Below are 18,980 nucleotides of genomic sequence, written 5' to 3'. Positions count from 1 at the left end.
CCCAAAGCTCTTTGAAATTTATCCTTAGAAAATCTTGAATTTCTCTGTCCTCTTGAGCTCTCTAACCTATCCACAGGACTGACACCAGTACCTCCTTACTGATCTTTCTTAAAGTCATTGACAAATTTTCCCACTAATTACACATAAAGAAAAGAGCTGCATTTCACTGGAGCCATCTAGAGCTTATTTTAATCACAGCAACTTAATCCTCAATTACAGCAAGAAAGAAGTCCACTCACCTTGCCGAGGTCCGTCTCTGTTAATGGTTTCTGACAGGCTCGGGGTGAAGAGACACATGGCATGCTGGAATGTGGGGGAGCTCTGTAACATGAGTGACTGGCAATATTCCATGACATTGGCACAGATCTACAAGGAAAAACAGTAACAAAAATATTAATTCCCCAAATGCCCAAATATCATGGAACTCCAGATTTGAAGGAGAACCAAGTTACTAAATCAATTTCTAAAATTACAACATTATAAATCAATGTGTAAAATCATTCACATCTGGTATCTTTATCATATGCTTCCAAAAATATAAAACCACATGTTCAAGAACGTATATACAATGCCCACCCCTCTCACCTGCTGCATGGCCAGTTCGAGTTCATCTTTCTTGCTCACTCTATCTCCCTCCACGTTTTCATCTTGAAATTTAAACTGGCGCAGTCTGTCAGAGCCTCCAAAGCGGCTTAGTAGTCCTAAACACTGGCGCTAAGAAAGAGAAAGATATTTTGTTCATATTTAATTGGCTAGGTCTAAAATCAGTGACCTCTCTTGGCGAGACATAAAGAAAACCTCATTCGGGAGTGGAATCACCTTTTAAAGGGTCTAATTTCTTACTTCCAACTGAGGCAAATAAAGTTAGCCCTATTAAAATTCACCTATTTGCAAATATTATTTGCTTGACAGTCAACTCATTAAAAGAACATCACTCTTTTTTTCTTTTAAGCAGTTAATCCCCATTACATTGTAAGCATTAGCCAAGAACATTCTGTTTCACACCAAATAATTCCTGGGTAGATACCCATTAAATAAACACAAGTTGATAAACACTGAGAAGCAAAATGAGATGGCAAACAGAAGACACTTTGTAACAAGCACATCCATAATTTTGTCTATGAAGGCTCAACTTTAAAGGCTGTTTCACTGAGGGCCGCTTCTGGGACTTCAGAAAGGGGGTGGGAACACACAGGGAGCCTTGGCAGATAAAATGAAAATGTCATCTGCTTGAAATGTTGGTACTTTTCCCCTGACAATACAGTTCTTCCTAAGGTTCTTGGAGGGAAAGAATAAGCTTTGCACAATATATCTAAATGGTTGAAATCAGAGACATGGGTTCCAACAGGAGGTACCTGACCTCTTGTTATGAGACCTGAAACAGGTTACTTAACCTCCACAAGTCTCAACGCTCACATTCCTAGGATACAAATAGTGATTACTACCTTATCAGATTGTGGTCAAGATTATCTGAGACAATGAATGAATCATATTTATATTAGTAATACAGTGCTCTGCACATAGAAAGTGGACCATAAAAACGTACTTTAAAACTAGCATGGCACACACACACACACCTACATACACATACAGACACAAACAGATATAATATAAAACAGCTTATGTAAACTGATGTTAGTTTACATAATAAGATTGGTAAGCCAAAACATATTAAGAAGACAATATATGGGACGCCTGGGTGGCTCAGCAGTTGAGCGTCTGCCTTTGGCCCAGGGCATGATCCCAGAGTCCCAGGATCGAGTCCTACATCGGGCTTCCTACATGGAGCCTGTTTCTCCCTCTGCCTGTCTCTGCTTCTCTCTCTGTGTCTCTCATGAATAAATAAAATCTTAAAAAAAAAATAAGACAATATAAATGTATTTTGCCAAAATAGTTGTATCTATTTTTAAAATATTACCTGCTGTTTGCTACCCTTACAGATAATACAAGATGCACTAACACATTTCTAGAGGTCACCTTGTGAAATAGCCTCAAAAATATCTTTTTCTCCCTACCAAACAAGAAAAATTAGAAGAAAAAAAAAAGAAGAAAAAAATAAAAGAGTATCTGAGTTCGGCTGGTAACAGTGCAACTCTTTCTGGAGTGCTGTTTGATAATGACTCACCATGTACTCTGTATGTATATTTGGGCCTAGTGAGACCAGTTATGTTTTCTAACCTATAGCTCAAAAATGTGTACACAAAATTGATGACAGCAGTTTTATTTTGGAAACTTGAAAAAACAGTTCACGAAGAGAACTGGTTAAGAAAACTACTGTATTGGGGCCTCTGGGTGGCTCAGTCAGTTAAGCATCTGCCTTCAGCTCAGGGTCCTGGGGTGGAGCCACACTTTGGGCTCCCTGCTCAGTGGGGAACCTGTTTCTCCCTCTCCCTTTGTTACTCCCCCACTTGTGCTCTCTCTCTCTCAAATAAATAAAATCTTTTAAAAAAGAGAAAACTACTATATCAAAAACAATAAAATATAAATTCTAATATATAAATTAATATTGTGCAGCTAAACAAAAGTGAAGCTGCTCAGATCAAAGCAGGCCACGAGGCTCCCAGAAAGAATGTGATAAATACCTAGTTGACAAGTTATCTAGTATGTCTGAATATATTAAAAGGAGATTACACAACTGCGAGAGAGCTTGGGAATAAATTAGAAATAAGCACATAAAAACCAAGCAAATAAAGAAACAATTACTCACTCTAGGGAAAATACAAGGTTGCATATAAAAGTAACGTATCACATGGAATGACATAATGGAGCTGCACAAACTTAATCATAAATAACAATACTGATCTAATCAAAACTATGATATAATTATATTGAGTTTAGGGGAGGCATGAGAAATGTCCATATAATATGGCAGAAGAAAAGGAGAAAAAAAGATCTAAGTTCTCATCCTCCTTGATGGAAAATCAACAGATGATTCCTAAAATTCAAAAACAAGCGTATTTTTTCGAAATACCAAAAAAATCAATTAAAAACCATCAAGAGGGTTTTGTCCAAATCTAGGAAGCAGAACAAGAGCATGGGTGAGTGGACTGTTGTATTTTGCTGTTAAGTCTTAGAACAGCTACTCTGTAAAGAAATAAGAATCAATTACCTGGAATCTTCCAATATGTCCCTGTAGTTCCATTAGAGATCCTTCATTTACATCAACATCAAGTTCACTTAATATACCTATAAAATTTGGAATGCTTTTAAATATAGTTTTATAATCAACAAAATAAAAACATTAAAAAAATTAGAAGAGTAATGCTAGCATTTTATACTCTACTAAAACTGGACACAGACTTAGGAGTCTGTGGGAAAGAGTTTTGGGAAATACAACTTTGCAAAGATTATAAACGTACCATTACATGTTCATTTATAAGCAATCTAAATCTAGATTGAATTAATAACTTTAAAAGGTATTTCTTAAAGTTTTTGAGATGGGGGCAACTGGGTAGCTCAGTGGTTGAGCATCTGCCTTTGGCTCAGGTTGTCATCCCTGGGTCCTGGGATTGAGCCCCACACTGGGCTCCCCGCAGGGAGCCTGCTTCTCCCCCTGCCTACATCTCTCTGCCTCTGTGTCTCTCATGAATAAATACATTTAAAAATTTTTTAATTTTTTAAATGAAGTTTTTGAGATAAATCCTTTTATTTATAAGCATAAAAGTTAAAATTTTCTAAACTCGACAATAAATAACTTTCTCATGAAAGAGTTCAGGATATTAAACCCTTATAACGAAATACATTTCTTTTCTCATTTAACTCTCTATACTATACCATTTGATTTTTTTTTCTTTTCCCTTAAGCAAAGTACAGTTTGCACATACACAGAAAAGCTCCCATTCAACTTCTGTTTAGATTTATTACAAAATTCTGAAACTGATCAATTTCTTATAATACCAGAAAAAAACCCCACCCTTTATTTCTATGGAGCCCTCCAAGCAAATCCACAGGGCATCCTTCCTTTGTTCTGAGGTTATAGTCATGCTGAGGATCCACCTGCACCTGTCTTAGTACCCTAACTTTGTTTTTGCAATCCATTTAATTCCTTATTTCTAAGCATACGCTCCAGAGCATGTACTGGAACCTTACTTATCCTTTGCTCCTCATAATGACAAGACCTCCTCTTTGTAGGTTTCTCAGCCCATGACCTCACACAAACCTACAGAAGATACTCCTACCATTTGGCACATACTGGCTTGCTATAACTCACCTGTGCCTCATTACTCCATCCCTTCCCACCTCCACCTCCTTTGGGAGTCTGTACCCAGAATCACCTTCTATTCCATTTTACCAAAATCTACCTTGCCAGAGAGGATTTTTCCTCATCATTTGAAAATATGTTCAGTTCTCCCTTATACTCCCAAAACCAAACAAACAAAAACCTAGTTAATATCAAATTCTTGAAATATTTTTTTCTACACTTGCTGCTTGTAATTTTAAGCCCTTCTTTCCCAACCTACCCCTTGAAAGCTGGATCATGTACCTAACACTATCATGGAATTCAGACCTTTTCCTCTTTGTCCTCAAACTTCCTGATCTCTGCAACATGCGTTGCTATTCCCCAGTTCTTTTTTATCCCCACCTGCTGCCTCTTCTTAAAAAGACTAGTTGGAGCACCTGGCTGGCTCAGTCAGTGGAGCACGCAAACTCTTGATTTTGAGGTTGTGAGACGGAGCCCCACACTGGGTATAGAGATTACTTAAAAATAAAATCTTAAAAAAAATATATACCAATTCTCAGTTTCTGTAAGACCCTTCTGTTAAGTGTCAACTGAGTCCTCTGTGTACCACTCAGATCGCTCTCAACTCCAAAACACTTTCCAGAATATTTGTGGGTCACAGAAAAAAATTAACCTGCTGTTTCAGTATTTGAAGAGGTAAAACATAACCAGTATAAGGCTAGGCAATATGGGGGACACAGTTAAAAACGGGCTTGTAGTTTAATGGGAGCATTTAAGATAAAAAATATACAGTAAAATTATGGGAGAATACAAAACAATATGTCATCAAGGGCTGAACTGCACAGAGTAGGGTTGACAGGAGTTAAAACTGTTAAAAGTTTAAAAAATTTGGGAGGGTACTTGGCATTATCTTTTAAAAAAATTTAAGTATATGTTTTCTGACCAAAAACTGTCAGGAATTTACCAAGCCTACCAGCTCAAACCTATAAAAACACATATGTATATAAACACACACACTGTTACTAAATGCCATACTATTGGAAATTTTAAAAAAGACTGGAAACAGTCAACATGTTACAGGGGTCTGGGTAAACAACAAAGATCTGGTTAACTCTTCACAAGTGGAAAATTATGTAGCCAATTTAAAAGAATGAGGTAGGAGCTCTATGTGATAATGAGAAAAGATCTGGAAAAAAGTCACAAAGCAGTGTGTATGGTATGATTTCATTTGTGTAGGGAGGGGACAACTTTACACCACATGCATAGAGATTTCTAGAAAAATAAACTGATAACTGATTCCTTTTAGAGAGCAGGAACTGCTGGTCATGGTACTTTTACTCTGTTCCTTTGTTTGAATTTATCATGATCATGTAAAAATAAACTGCTTTTCTAAATACAATCTTAATATGCGGATTACTCTGTTTATTTTGTTTGAATTTATCATGAGCATGTTCAACTGTGCTCTTCTACAAACAATCTTAATATGCTGAATACAATCTTAATATGCTGGTCAAATGATGCTATTAGCAAAATACAAAAATTTTAGGCACTTAAAAAAATTAATGACAGGAGACTTCATGAATAAAACCACCTTACCAGAGGTTTTGATAAAAGGCAAATTCTCTTTATACCTATTCTCAGCACTTTTGGGTGAAGATGGCAGAATGAAGTAGCATCATACAATGTCCCTCCTGTCATCAACCTACAAAATGAATGACATTCACCAAAAGAGGTGGGAGGATTTATGCCATAAATACTAAAAAATGGTGATGGCAAAGGAAAAAAAAAAACAAAGAAAATCCTGGTGAAGTAAACAGCATGTTTCAGCTCATGGCCCTTATTCCACTCTTAGACGCAGTGTGAAGGAAAGAAGATAAACCAAAACTCTTGCAAATATACGAGATAAACCAAAGACTCTTCAATTTGCAGAGAAGCCTTTTAGAGTAACTGGGTAAGGCCTCAAGAAATCAAGGGAAAACTGAGAAAAGGAGAGCCACTACAAAGCATCATGGGACCTTAAGGAGAGGTAAGAAGGAGGGCCTGACTGGTATCATCTAAAAACACTGGAATGAGTTGAGGAAATGAGCAGAGCTAAGCCTACAGGACTGAGATACACCACGACTGGATGGAGTAGAGGCTGTGCTCTCCTCCGTAGCAGCATGGGATCCAAGTGTTTCAAGAGGCACTGCACTCAGCCCTGCCAAACACTCCCAATATGAAGGACTCAAGCACTGACAGCCCTGGAGAGGAAAACATATTGGGGTTGGTGGGGTGGAATCATGGGCTGGCCTTAGATTTCTCTGTAGCAACATAAAAATGGAGGTAGTATAGCCTACAAGTTAACTGCACAGGCTCAGAAGCCATACTGGCTGGGAAACTACACTACCAGTATTATCTATGTGACTTTGGACAAGGCAACCTCTCTGTGCTTCAGTTCCCTCATCTGTAGGAGGAAAATTATAGTTCTACCTCATAAGACTGTTGTGAGAATTAAATAAATATGTTAAGTGTTTAAAATAAGTACTTGGTACACTATGCTTAATAAATATGAGCTATTATCATGAGCTACAAGTTCTGAGGGAAATCGTAATCAGCTATGCCATTGTTTAAGACTAGAAGCAACCTTTAAACGTTCATAAACATCAGGGAACTCAGGGACTACAATATACTTTTTCTTAGGGGACAGGACCACAGTATAAATCAAAAATAGCAAGAAATGGGGACACCTGTGGCTCGGTTGGTTAAGTGTTCAACTCAGGGTCCTAAGGCCTAGCCTGGCACCGGGCTCTGTGCTCAGCACAGAGTCTACTTGTACCTTCTCTCCCTCCCTCTGCCCCTCCCGCTGCTCACAAGGGTGCATGCGTGCTCTCTCTCCTTTCAAATAAATTTAAAAATCTTAAAAAATAAAATAAAATAATAAAACCAAGAGATAAATCAAAAGGAAGAACTAGGACTGGTGAAGCCATGGGAGAAAAAAGGTACTGCTGTTTTTCAATGAATGCATGTAAAAATATACAAGTAGGGATCCCTAGGTGGCGCAGCGGTTTGGCGCCTGCCTTCGGCCTAGGGCGCGATCCTGGGGACCCGGGATCGAATCCCACATCGGGCTCCCAGTGCATGGAGCCTGCTTCTCCCTCTGCCTGTGTCTCTGCCTCTCTCTCTCTCTCTGTGACTATCATAAATAAATGAAAATAAAAAAAAAAAATAAAAAAAAAAAATAAAAGCAATCTACTTTAAAAAAAATATATATATACAAGTAAAACTAAATAACTGAGGGTTTCATGGATGCAGGACTGAATGCAAATAAAACTTGACAAAGTAAAAATAACATAAGCAAAATTAATCTAAAAGTGGAAGAAAAAGTATAAAAGAACACGACTTCACCTCTCACATCAGGAGTTGATTCTGTCTAAAATATACATGTACTAAAGAAATCAAAATGCAAAAAAGTAACCAAAATATGTTAATAATGATTCATGATCTTTTTTTCCCTTCTTAATCACAGCGATCATTTAAGAACTAATAATTCTTATGCTCTGGCAGCGAAGAAACATATGTCTGGAATTCAGCAAGCTCTCTGATTTCTCTTCCATTAATTTTTTAATCTGTTAAGTTCATGTAAAATTAAGTAGTTTTCTAAAACTGCACGTAAAAGGTAATCTCGTTCTCATAATTCACCTCAGTATGTCTCCAACTCTCCTGTGTGTGCATATACAGAAAACAACATCTGAAAAGCTACTCACCAAATGTTAACTTGTGGTGATTTCATGCTTGCTTTGGCAGCACAAACACTAAAAAAAGCACTGGGTAATTTCTAGGTAGTGAGGTTTTGAGTATTATTTTCTTGAACTCATTGAATTTTTTTGTATGTCATACGTATATATACTTACTAATTAAAAAAAAAAGCAGTTAAACTTGTTAATTTCAAGTAAGTCATATGTACTGCAAAGCTGTAAAAGCCTCATTCTATTAAGTGTACGTCAATCTGTAAAGAATTATTCAAAGTCCATTCAACATAATCAACTCACCAGGAAGTGCTGCTTTACTTATAATTCCCGTCAGCAGAGCCAGTTCCTGCAAAGACCCAGCACTCACATCCTGACAGCGCAGGATTGCTTGTATGGTATCAGAATGTGAAATGAGAAACTGCAACACCTGAGCCGATGAAAAGGAGGGAAAACGGAAAAAAAAAGAGGTCAAGAGTAGCAAATTGTATTCTACATCTGAAACTTACCTTGTCAATAATAATGAAGCACAAAATTTGATGTAATGAATCACACTGAACGTAGTATAAGCAACTGTCTTTTGCATTTATATAGTTTATTTCTTCAAGAAGCAAACATTTACCTAAAATTCCTAAGAAAGCTAAAGATGATTTCAAATTTTAGAAATTACTATATTTAGAGGCTAGGGTAGAAAGGTATAATATACCTTAAAACTACTGTATGAAAACCATTATGAAAACCATTGACCCTCCTTTTATTTTATTTTTGTCCAAATGAAACTAGAACAGGAGTTTAAAATGAGTGGGCATAAAAATGACTTACTGAATTTAAGTTGTTCTAGGAAAATCTGGCTAGCCTAACATGGGGACAATCACATAAAAGCTTTTGCTAAATTCTCCTTTTGATATGATAAATACCAACGAGATAAAAATCCTGACCTCCAAACTCTGCCCTTCCACCCTGACATTTTCTAGCGTACTTTCATGGAGAAATACAATTATTACACATGTGATGTCTCCTCACCAAATCACAAATGCCTTGAAGGTTGAGACTTTGCCAAAACAAGCCGAACATTGGAATTACTCAGAAACTGTGTCCCCTTTTATTTTTAATTCAGATTCCTGGCCTTCAGCCCATAATTGTCAGATGTGGAACTCTGAGCATGGAGCCCAATGCAGGGACTGAACTCATGACTCTGAGATCCAAACCTGAGCTGAGATCAGGAGTCAGATGCTTAACCAACTGAGCCACCCAGACGCCCCTAAGTAATCTATATTTTTAAAACAAGCTCCTTGGAGGAATTCTGCTATAGGCAGTACAAGAGTGGCATTAGAACTGACTCAAAGTCCACATATGAAAGTGTTAGGATGTACTAACGCAGTATAAAACAAGGTGCCATGTTAGAAACAACAGCATTCTATCTTGGTGTCATATGCCTGAAGACTGATGGCAGGAAGAGCACCTAAAATCACTGTAACGTATTAGGACACAGTTCCTGAAGCTGTCACAATAACAGAGTAATACAATAAAAAACTGTGGAGTCATAGTGATATCTAAAGAGTGAAGGTTTTTTGAAGGTTTCATTGAAAGGGGATGAAAATAAAATTTCTGGTGCTCAATGAAAACACTTATTTCCTTCTTTTAGAAAATTCACTTATTTCAATTACTTCATGCTCTAAACATCACAACCCAATGGGCCATTATCACCTTTCATAGGTTCTGCAGGGCCTAACATAGTGTATGGCCTCTCAATAAAGCCCTGGTTAAATTACATCTTGGAAGCCAGTTTATTCCTATCATGATAACTGCTTCCTTTTGCAGAAGAACAGATTTAGAGATCTTGCTTTCCATCTCACTATTCTATCTGTTCTTTGCTATAGGGTTTCATTCAAGTAAAAGTAAAGAATGGGCCAATGAAGCTCACAGCAAAGTACAAGGGGCTGGCTTTTGATGCCCAGGTTTGCCACAAACAGTACAGCTAAGGTAAAATCACAGATGTGGTCTAAGCCTTGGGTTTCTACAAGGGAAAATGAGGACTCTGCACTAGGACTCTTCCACACTATGGACTCTTCCACACTATGGACTCTTCTTACCTGCCCTGCTGCCTGTAAGTGCTGGGCAGTGCTGGATGTGAGGATGACCTGGCACAAGCGGAGAGCCGGGAGCAGAATCTGCCGGTAGCGGTCCACAGGGGCAGGGATGAACACTGGCGGGTCTCTCATGCCGAACATGCTTCATTCATTCCCACCCAACAAAGAGAGAGCGACAGTCCAAGAGTTAATGGACACCAACCATCCCCATGGCAAATAGTCACAGGTGCCTGATTAAGATATGAAGCTACTAAGGAGGGACGCCTGGGTGGCTCAGCAGTTGAGCATCTGCCTTTGGCTTAGGGCCTGATCCCAGGATCAGGGATTGGGTCCCACATTGGGCTCCTTGAATGGAGCCTGCTTCTCCTTCTGCCTATGTCTCTGCCTCTCTCTGTGTCTCTCATGAATAAATAAAATCTTAAAAAAAAAAAAAAAAAAAAGCTACTAAGGAAAATTCTGTGTCCCAAATCAACAAAAACAGTTATTTCAATTCTGAAAAATCTTAGTAAAGAAAATCTGCATAATTTGAAGACAATGCTTAGAATTTATTCAATATATTTATTCTACTCTAAATGCTTCTGTGGGCCATAAAAACTATAAAAAAGAAACAGGTAAAAACAAAAGTTATTTTCTCTAAATTTCCCTCTCCTATATGCAAAGCCAGAAAGGAGTCAACATTGCCTGTTATATTAAAGAAAAAAATTAAGATTTAAAAAAATTAAAGATAAGGTATTAATAAACTATCATTTACTGTAAATGTTTATATTTAAATTTTTAGACAAAAGAAAATGATTGCCTGTCAAGAAGGGAATGGATACAAAATATGGAGATACATAAGAGAAAGGCTTTGCACAAAGTGATTATACACCAAGGGCTGAGGAATGTAATTAACTCAATCCTCTCTTTACCTAAGGGAAAATAATAACTCTCATGTTTAAAATTTTAGAGAGTAATATTTAAAAAAATATTTTTCTGAAGGTAAAATTAATCCTGTTAATCAGTTAATCCTGAAACACTCAAATATTCACTTTGGCAATGGATCTTTTGAAGAAACTTAGTGAAACTGACCTAAGTGTTATTTACTGCTAAGAAGGTAGGTTAACAATGTTGCAACCAGGTAGACAAGAAAAAAAAAAAAAAAACAACCACCCAAATTTGAACCCAACCAAGGAATCTGTTAAAAAGCTTGAAACTTAAAATAATTTGACTAAAAGATTTCAAATATGCAAGTATTTGGTAAGACTCCACACTGAGCTCAGAGCCCAACAAGGGGTTTGATTTTATGACCCTGAGATCATGACCCCAACCAAAATCAAAAGCCGGACACTCAACCGACTAAGCCACTCAGGCGCCCCTAAAAATATATATTCTCTTGAACAGAACACTAAAGTTGGGAAGAAAAACATTTACTAACAAAATGTTCTATTTCCTTCTTACATTACTGCTCTAAAATGGAAAGCATTAGGTCTTTCCTACTTTTACCCTGACTAGCAACTTCCATTCATTAGTAAATGGCAGGAATGTAGGACCCAAAAAGAGTCATCAAGAGGAAAGAGAGTATTGCTCAAACAGCATGATAAACCAATGGCAAAATTATGTTTGGAACTTCTTTTTTTCCTCACTGATCCTTTACAGTGAGGAACTAGTAAGGAAGCAACACCAGTGTATATGGACACTTACCCCTGTGGGTCCATCTCTGGGCGCATGTCATAGACCTGACATTGTGCCAGTCTCACTATCACCCCAGACCTCAGCAGCTCTAGTGCACCCTGCTGTATCTTAGCCACTCTTGTAAGAAATGCCTAAGAAATTACAAAAGGAAAATCGTCAGTACAGAAATCATATCCCAGGGCCTCAGATAAAAATGAGACTCTCTCACAGTACATTTCTGATCTTTAATCATACTGAAGAGAGGGGATCCCTGGGTGGCTCAGCGGTTGAGTGCCTGCCTTCAGCCCAGGGCATAATCCTGGAGTCCTGGGATCGAGTCCCACATTGGGCTCCCTGCGTGGGACCTGCTTCTCCCTCGGCCTGTGTCTCTGCCTCTCTCTCTCTCTCTCTCTCTCTCTCACTCTGTGTGTGTGTGTCTCTCATGAATAAATTTTAAAAAAAAAATCTTAAAAAAAAAATCATACTGAAGAGAAATTCTGAGCTAGCTATGCAGGGGCACATTATACTCTGTTTCTCATATACACTGAAGATTGGCACCGCATATCTGAAGTGCTGCACACAATGCCTTCCATGAAATAAGTATTCAACTCAACTGTAGTTTCTCTTATCATCATGTGGGCATATGGAGGGCAGGGAAGATTGTTTTGCCTACACCTTGCCTCTAGTACCTAGCGCCATGCCTGGCATATAATAGGTATTTAATAAATACTTACTGAATAAACAAAGGAGGGAAAAGAAGTTAGTAAGAAATCTAAGATTTCAAGGTTCCAATTATTGTGACAATGTAGTATTTTCAACCAAGGGGTAACAGAGAAAACACATTTGGAGGAAAGGAAATGATAGATTATATATTATATTGAAAAATTCTGTGTTAACAAGCAACTAATACAGTCTGAATTTCTTGTGAAGAGACAATTTTGTCCACTGCTGTCCTCAGAAGACTGAATGTCCTATCATTTGCATTTGCCACCATTAGCAACCTGAGTAAGTAGCAGTTCCGTTAACTTACCAACCCTCTCAGGATCACTTCAACTCAACTTTGGTATGCTTAGAAGACACGTTTCTAACACATGTTCCAAATTTAAAATTCCCAAAGATGATTACAGCTTACACGATAGAAATATCCAAAATGCTGGCCACATTAATATTCTTTAACATATCTATAGCTCTAAGAGGAACTGAGCTGCTGCTCTAACTTGTAATGAATGCAAAGCCTTACCATTTTGGATTCGTACGTATAAAGAGCTTTTAAAAGGGGAGGTTGTGGAGTTAGTAAGCTCTGCAAAGTATGGTCATCTTCTACCAAGCTGTCCACAAGCACCTTCAAATAGCCACTGTTAGAAAGATACAAAAGCCACTGCTGCTGCTTATCTACGGAGACAATCCGATCAAGTAGAGCCAGTGCCAGCATCTGAAGGAAGAACAAAACCAAAGTTCAAAACATAGAGACAGCTACCAAAATCATTGACAGAAACTGCCTTTATATGAAAATACTTAGGATTTTTCTGACAAGGGGAATGGTGGCTTGCAATAACATTTTCTTATTTTGTTTTTCTGAGAAACTAAGAACTATGTATACAGAATCTCGATTTATTAGTAAAAGGAGGAAAGGGACTTCTTTAAAATAGTTTTTCCTTTTCTTTTCCTAACTGTGAAGTTTTACATGCTCATTACAGGAAACCTAGAAAAGCATACAGAAAATATGTGGTCTGACAACACTGTTAATCCATTTTGGTCTCTCTCCTCCCAGTATTTTTTCAATGCATAAAAACACTTAAACTTTTTTTAACATAACTGAGAACTTACTACACAGTTTATATTTTATCCTATTTCTTAAACTCCTGTTTCCCATGGTCTTCAAATACAGCTGACCTTTGAACAACATGGGGGTAAGGAAAATCCACATATAACTTTACAGTCCCCACAATCTTAATTATTAACAGCGTACTGTTGACCAGAAAAGGCTTCTGGTAACAAAGAGTAGAGTAATACAGATTTTCTGTTATACGTACTATATACTGTATTCTTCCAATAAAGTAATCTAGAGAAAAGAAAATGTTACTAAGAAAATCATAAGAAGAGAAAATACATTTACAGTGCTGTACTCTGTCAAAACAAATCTGCATATAAGTGGACCCACACAGTTCAAACCCATGTTGTTCAAGGATCAGCTGTGTATGATTCAAATGCTATGAAATATTCCAGTAGCAGGAAGTTATCTTCTCACTGCATTATCACCAGTCTGACACAGTATTTTAAAGATATATAAATGTAAATTCCCCTCCAGAAAACAGAGAAAGACATATTCAGTATAAAAGCTATGTATCCAGCATTCTCTTAACCAAAGATCTTCATTAAGCAGCATTTCTACCACTGTAAGGCCAACCTCACCATCAGCAGAAAAATTATTCTGAGGGAAATTCTGAACTGAGATTCTAAATAGAATTAAACAAAACATGAATAAATATAATAGAAGTTCCAAATCATAGCAAATAAGGAACTACACTTATATTACAGAAAGTAATTCTCAATACGCAACATGAATTTGAAAAGCTAATTCAGTTTATACCTTAAAAGCCAAAATTTTAATTCAATTATTATACTAATTGGAGTTACTATACCCTTCCAATCTCGTGACCATCACAAGCATCTCGACAGACCACTTCCATGAGGGCAGCGCCATAGCTCTCAATGATGGCTATGTTTTCTCGCTGTAATTTACTAAATACATCTTCAGGGGCTGTCAGCCTTTCCCACATGGTTTTCTTGGCTAAAAGGATTATAAAAGAAAATATTTAAAACACTCCAATAAAAAAGTTTGGTAACTGAGTAATTACACCTCATACATACAAGAAAAAAAATCCCTCCATTCCCGTTTATACCCAAAGGCCCACCAACCAATGGGGTCCAGGCCAGTGAACTTAAGGACCCAATGCACACATTCTATGTATGTATACTAAGATAACAATGGTAATAGAAAAAGGACAAATTAGCTATTCTTAAAGAAATCAAGATGAATTATAAGACTATAAGAGAACCAATATCCTATATTTATTCTGCTAATAAATCGTTTTCATCCTTTATTGAGATATAAGAGAAATCTGGCTTAAAAAAAAAATCAGGGGCAGCCTGGGTGGCTCAGCAGTTTAGCGCTACCTTCGGTCCAGGGCATAATCCTGGACACCCAGGATGGAGTCCCAAGTTGGGCTCCCTGTATGGAGCCTACTTCTCCTTCTGCCTTGTCTCTGCCTCTCATGAGTAAATAAATAAAATCTTAAAAAAAAAAAAAAAATCAGGTACAAAGTCGATAAATATCCGCTTACAAAAAAAAATCAATCTTATTTATATTTTTAATTGAATTACTTATTAAAAGAAAAAGTATATCCTGTATGATGATAATTAAATATACAAAGATAATTAAAGTGGAAGGGGAGTGGGTGGGGGAATGGGGTGACTGGGTGATGGGCACTTAGGGGAGCACTTGATGGGCTGAGCACTGGGTGTTATATGTTGACAAATCGAACTCCAATAAAAAAAAAAAAAAAGACATTCCACAGCTCTAAGTCATCACCAAAAAAACAAAAAAGAAAAAAAGAAAAAACTAATCCTCTCCTTGCATGGAAAGATAAATTTTTCTTGTTTTTTTTTTAAGAGTATGACTAATAAATCTTCCCTAGAGGAAAAAAAAACAAAACAAACAAAAAAAACAAAGATAATTAAAGATATAATCATGTAAATCTTCTAGGAAAGTTTAAAAAATGTATTACATAAAGCTATAACCTGTATTGAAACCAATCTCATGACTTTTTTTTCCCCAACTACTACATAGCAGCTGTTTTAAAATCAGGGAAAAGTTCTCGAGATGAAGTGATCAGAATGGAAAGTAAATACGATACAGGCTTAATTATGAAAAACAAAAGTTAATCCACATTGTGACCGACATTCCATTATAAAGTTTGCAGCAGGCAAACTTCCAGAGTTTTAATATTTTTCCCCTAAAATATTTTTATTACTATAATTTTATTTCAGTTATACTTATTTTTAATTTCAAATAGTGTCAAAGGAAGGTCTGGTTTTCCTTTTCTCAATATGTCACTCCCTTAGGCCATCTGGTCCCATCTACTTCTCAGCCTCATCTTCCACTCTTCACCTCTCCCACTAGCTGCCACCACATGAGCCTTTCCCTGAAACTTACCACTTTGGTCTCAGGATCTTTGTTTGCACTTTGATTTTTTCATGGTTTTCCTCAGGTCTTAGCATGGCTGCCTCCTCTTCATCATTCCAGCTTCTAATATCATTTTTCTCAACACATCCAACACTCCCTATACATCACATCCCAGTACTATCATATTTTCTGCATAGTAGTTACCAGTACCTCAGGTTATGTTACAGTCAGATTATCTTTTGTCTACCACTAGTCTCCAAGAATCTAGCAAAGTAGCACCAATATTATTGACAGACTGACAACTTCAAGAAAGCTCAGAAACTTGCCCCAGGGATGCCATCACATGTCCTCTGGATGGGTTTTCAAAAAAAAGTGTGAGGAGCTATGGCATCTTTTCTATTTTACACCTAGGATTGCCACAAAATTCTGTTCAAATAAAGGTTCTGAGTGAAAGTCTGAAAGCCATCACTTCATAGTTTGCATTAGCCACAAATTCCCTATTTCAAACATGGTTGAAATGAGGGCAGAGGGCAGCTAGAAAAATCACTCCAGACTCAATACCCCTGAGATACCCCTCAAGAATCCCTAAGGTCTCACAGTGAAAAATGAAAGCAGTGGTTTGCAGACAACCAGGCTAGGTATCAAAGAAATAGCTGGATTTTTGTTTTCAAACTGTGAACAGATCAAGTCCACACACTATTTATTAACAGTACCACCTAGAAATAAGAAAATTCTAAGTCTGAAATTTAATTAGAACTTTAAATCTTCATTTTTGAAGGGTAAATTGGTTCATTAGAAACCACCTAGTTTCTTAAAAACACCAAACTGTCCCTTCTTCCAACATACCTTATAAATCACTGCCATACAAACTTTTCTAAATATCAACATCTTCAGATCACTTTTCTCAGTAACTTAAAATGGTTACTGATTGCTTAATCCAACCACCTCTAACACTGCAATTTCATTTTCAAGGTCATTAACAATATGGTCTACTCTCTCTACTTGACTATATTTGCCATCAGCCTCCTCCCTTGCTTATATCCAGGACATTGTCCTTATTCTTTACCCCCTCCTAGTGTGGGCCTTGCCTGAAAAGCCCTCCTCTACTTATTTCTACCTAAATACATCTTTATCTGCAAAGTCCAGTGAAAGTCTTGATCCCCCTTTTTCTCTTACCTCTTATGATTTATACTTGGGATGTGAAAACGGAGGCAAAATCTGACCTGTTTTTATAAAGCTTTAATGCGACATACCAATGGCCATTCACTTGGAGTCTCTGGCTGCTTTTGTACTATAATGGCAGGAATGAATAGTTGCATCAGAGAGGATCTGGCTTGCAAAGCCTGAAATACTTACTATCTGACCCTTTACAGAAAAAGTGAGTTGACATCTGGTCTGTATCATCCAATTTAACATTTCCTGTTTTATAAATACATATGTTGTCATTTCTATTAGAATATAACCCTTATGAAAACAAGAATCCAATTAATACTTTCTGCTTTTTAGAATAAGTGAAAATAATCAACCACCAAAGGATTACTGATTTTTATTTGTATTATGAAAAACTGGAATCTAAATTTCCAAAAACGGGTAGGCTAACTAAATTATGGTGTTCCAAAAGTGACAAAATGTATAGAGCTATTAAAAATATTATTTAATGAAGAAAAAAAGCTCATAAAATACTGAGTGGAGGGAAAAAGGAGATTATAAATCAATATAAAATGATGGCTGGCTATAACCAAAATGTTGTGATAGTTCTTAGTAGGGTAAAATGTCTAAATTCCTCCCTTTGTTTATTAGTATGTTCTAAATCTCCTACAATCAGTATGTATTTTGAAATAAAAAAAAATAAAAGCTAAATATATTTTTTAAATAACTCATTATTAACTTTACTCAGGTTCTCAGGGGTTTTTTTTTTTTTTGAGAGAGAAAGAGAGAGAGAGAGAGAGACAGAAAGTGCATATGTATGTGTGTGAGTTGTCGGGGGAGGCAGAGGGAAGAGAGAATCTTAAGATTCCATGCCCAGCTTGGGGCACAATACAGGGCCTTCATTTCATGACCCTCAGATCATGACCTGAACCAAATTGAGTGAGTTGCTTAACCAGTTGAGTCACCCAGGAGCCCCAGGTTCTCAGGTGATAAGAAGTGATAAGAAATGTACATCTAAATTCATATCGAGCAAAAAGCCTACACTTAATTACATACACACACACATAACTATAACTAGTGTTTTTAAGTCACTTATTGGAATCAGACTCAAAAGAAGAGTAAACAACAGGCAAGATGCTCTGTGAAGTCCTTTTAGTCCCACTACTTTATGCCTTATAAGTGTATTTATAATGCCAGATCACACTAATGCCTAGACCTCACACTAATGCCTAGACCATAAAAACTGAAAATCTCATAACAGGATTCTCAAAATTTAATAATGGCAATAGATTGTCTTTTCTAACCTCCTTCTTAAAAAAGATGAATGGATATTATGGTTTCACAAAGAACAAGAATATTTTTGCTCAAAGGTCACAAGAACCCAAAAGAACTATGAGCAGAGAAAAACATTCCTTGTTAGGACAATTTTTAATGTTTACTTATAAATAAAGTATAAAACTATCATTAACTTGCCAAATTTAAGAGAAAAGAAAAGCCAATTTAAAAGAATTAGAACATGGAGCACCTGAGTGGTTCGGTTGGTTGAGCATCAGACTCTTGCTTTCAGATCAGGTTATGATCTCATGGGTCCTGAGATCAAACCCTGTGTTGGGCTCTGCACTCAGCAGGGAGTCTGCTTAAAGATTCCCTCCCTCTGCCCTTCCTCCAACTTATGCATGGGCACACACATGTGAGCTTTTTTTTTTTTTAAGATTTTATTTATTTATGAGAGGCAGAGAGAGACAGAGAGAGACAGAGAGAGACAGACAGGCAGAGGGAGAAGCAGGCTCCACGCAGGGAGCCTGACATGGGACTCGATCCCGGGTCTCCAGGATCAGGCCCTGGGCTGAAGGCGGCACTAAACCGCTGAGCCCCCGGGCTGCCCTCTCTCAAATCCTAATAAAGATTTAGAACATATGAGAAAACTTTGTATAATAGTGCTTAAAATCCCAAGAATTTAAACAATTTTAAAATTAAGTATTTTAACAATACCTTCTATA

At 37.0% G+C, this 18,980-nt stretch overlaps 1 protein-coding gene across 2 annotated transcripts in view; it reads right to left on the bottom strand.

Moving 5' to 3' along the window:
- Positions 1 to 18,980, bottom strand: part of NUP205 (nucleoporin 205) — a 79,947-nt gene that overhangs the window by 6,274 nt on the left and 54,693 nt on the right. The window contains exons 31-39 of one of the 2 annotated variants that reach the window (XM_072777340.1): positions 17,188 to 17,250; positions 14,288 to 14,436; positions 12,886 to 13,077; positions 11,676 to 11,797; positions 9,999 to 10,137; positions 8,209 to 8,335; positions 3,110 to 3,186; positions 586 to 714; positions 240 to 366 (exon numbers count right to left, since the gene is read on the bottom strand). In XM_072777340.1, the coding sequence (XP_072633441.1) occupies positions 240 to 366; positions 586 to 714; positions 3,110 to 3,186; positions 8,209 to 8,335; positions 9,999 to 10,137; positions 11,676 to 11,797; positions 12,886 to 13,077; positions 14,288 to 14,436; positions 17,188 to 17,250 (1,125 nt within the window). The remainder of the gene's footprint in view (positions 1 to 239; positions 367 to 585; positions 715 to 3,109; positions 3,187 to 8,208; positions 8,336 to 9,998; positions 10,138 to 11,675; positions 11,798 to 12,885; positions 13,078 to 14,287; positions 14,437 to 17,187; positions 17,251 to 18,980) is intronic. The other variant, XM_072777341.1, reaches the window with a different exon arrangement.

Source organism: Canis lupus, chromosome 15, assembly GCF_048164855.1.
Source record: "Canis lupus baileyi chromosome 15, mCanLup2.hap1, whole genome shotgun sequence".
Taxonomy (NCBI): domain Eukaryota; kingdom Metazoa; phylum Chordata; class Mammalia; order Carnivora; family Canidae; genus Canis; species Canis lupus.
This window is presented reverse-complemented; position numbering and strand designations above follow the sequence as displayed.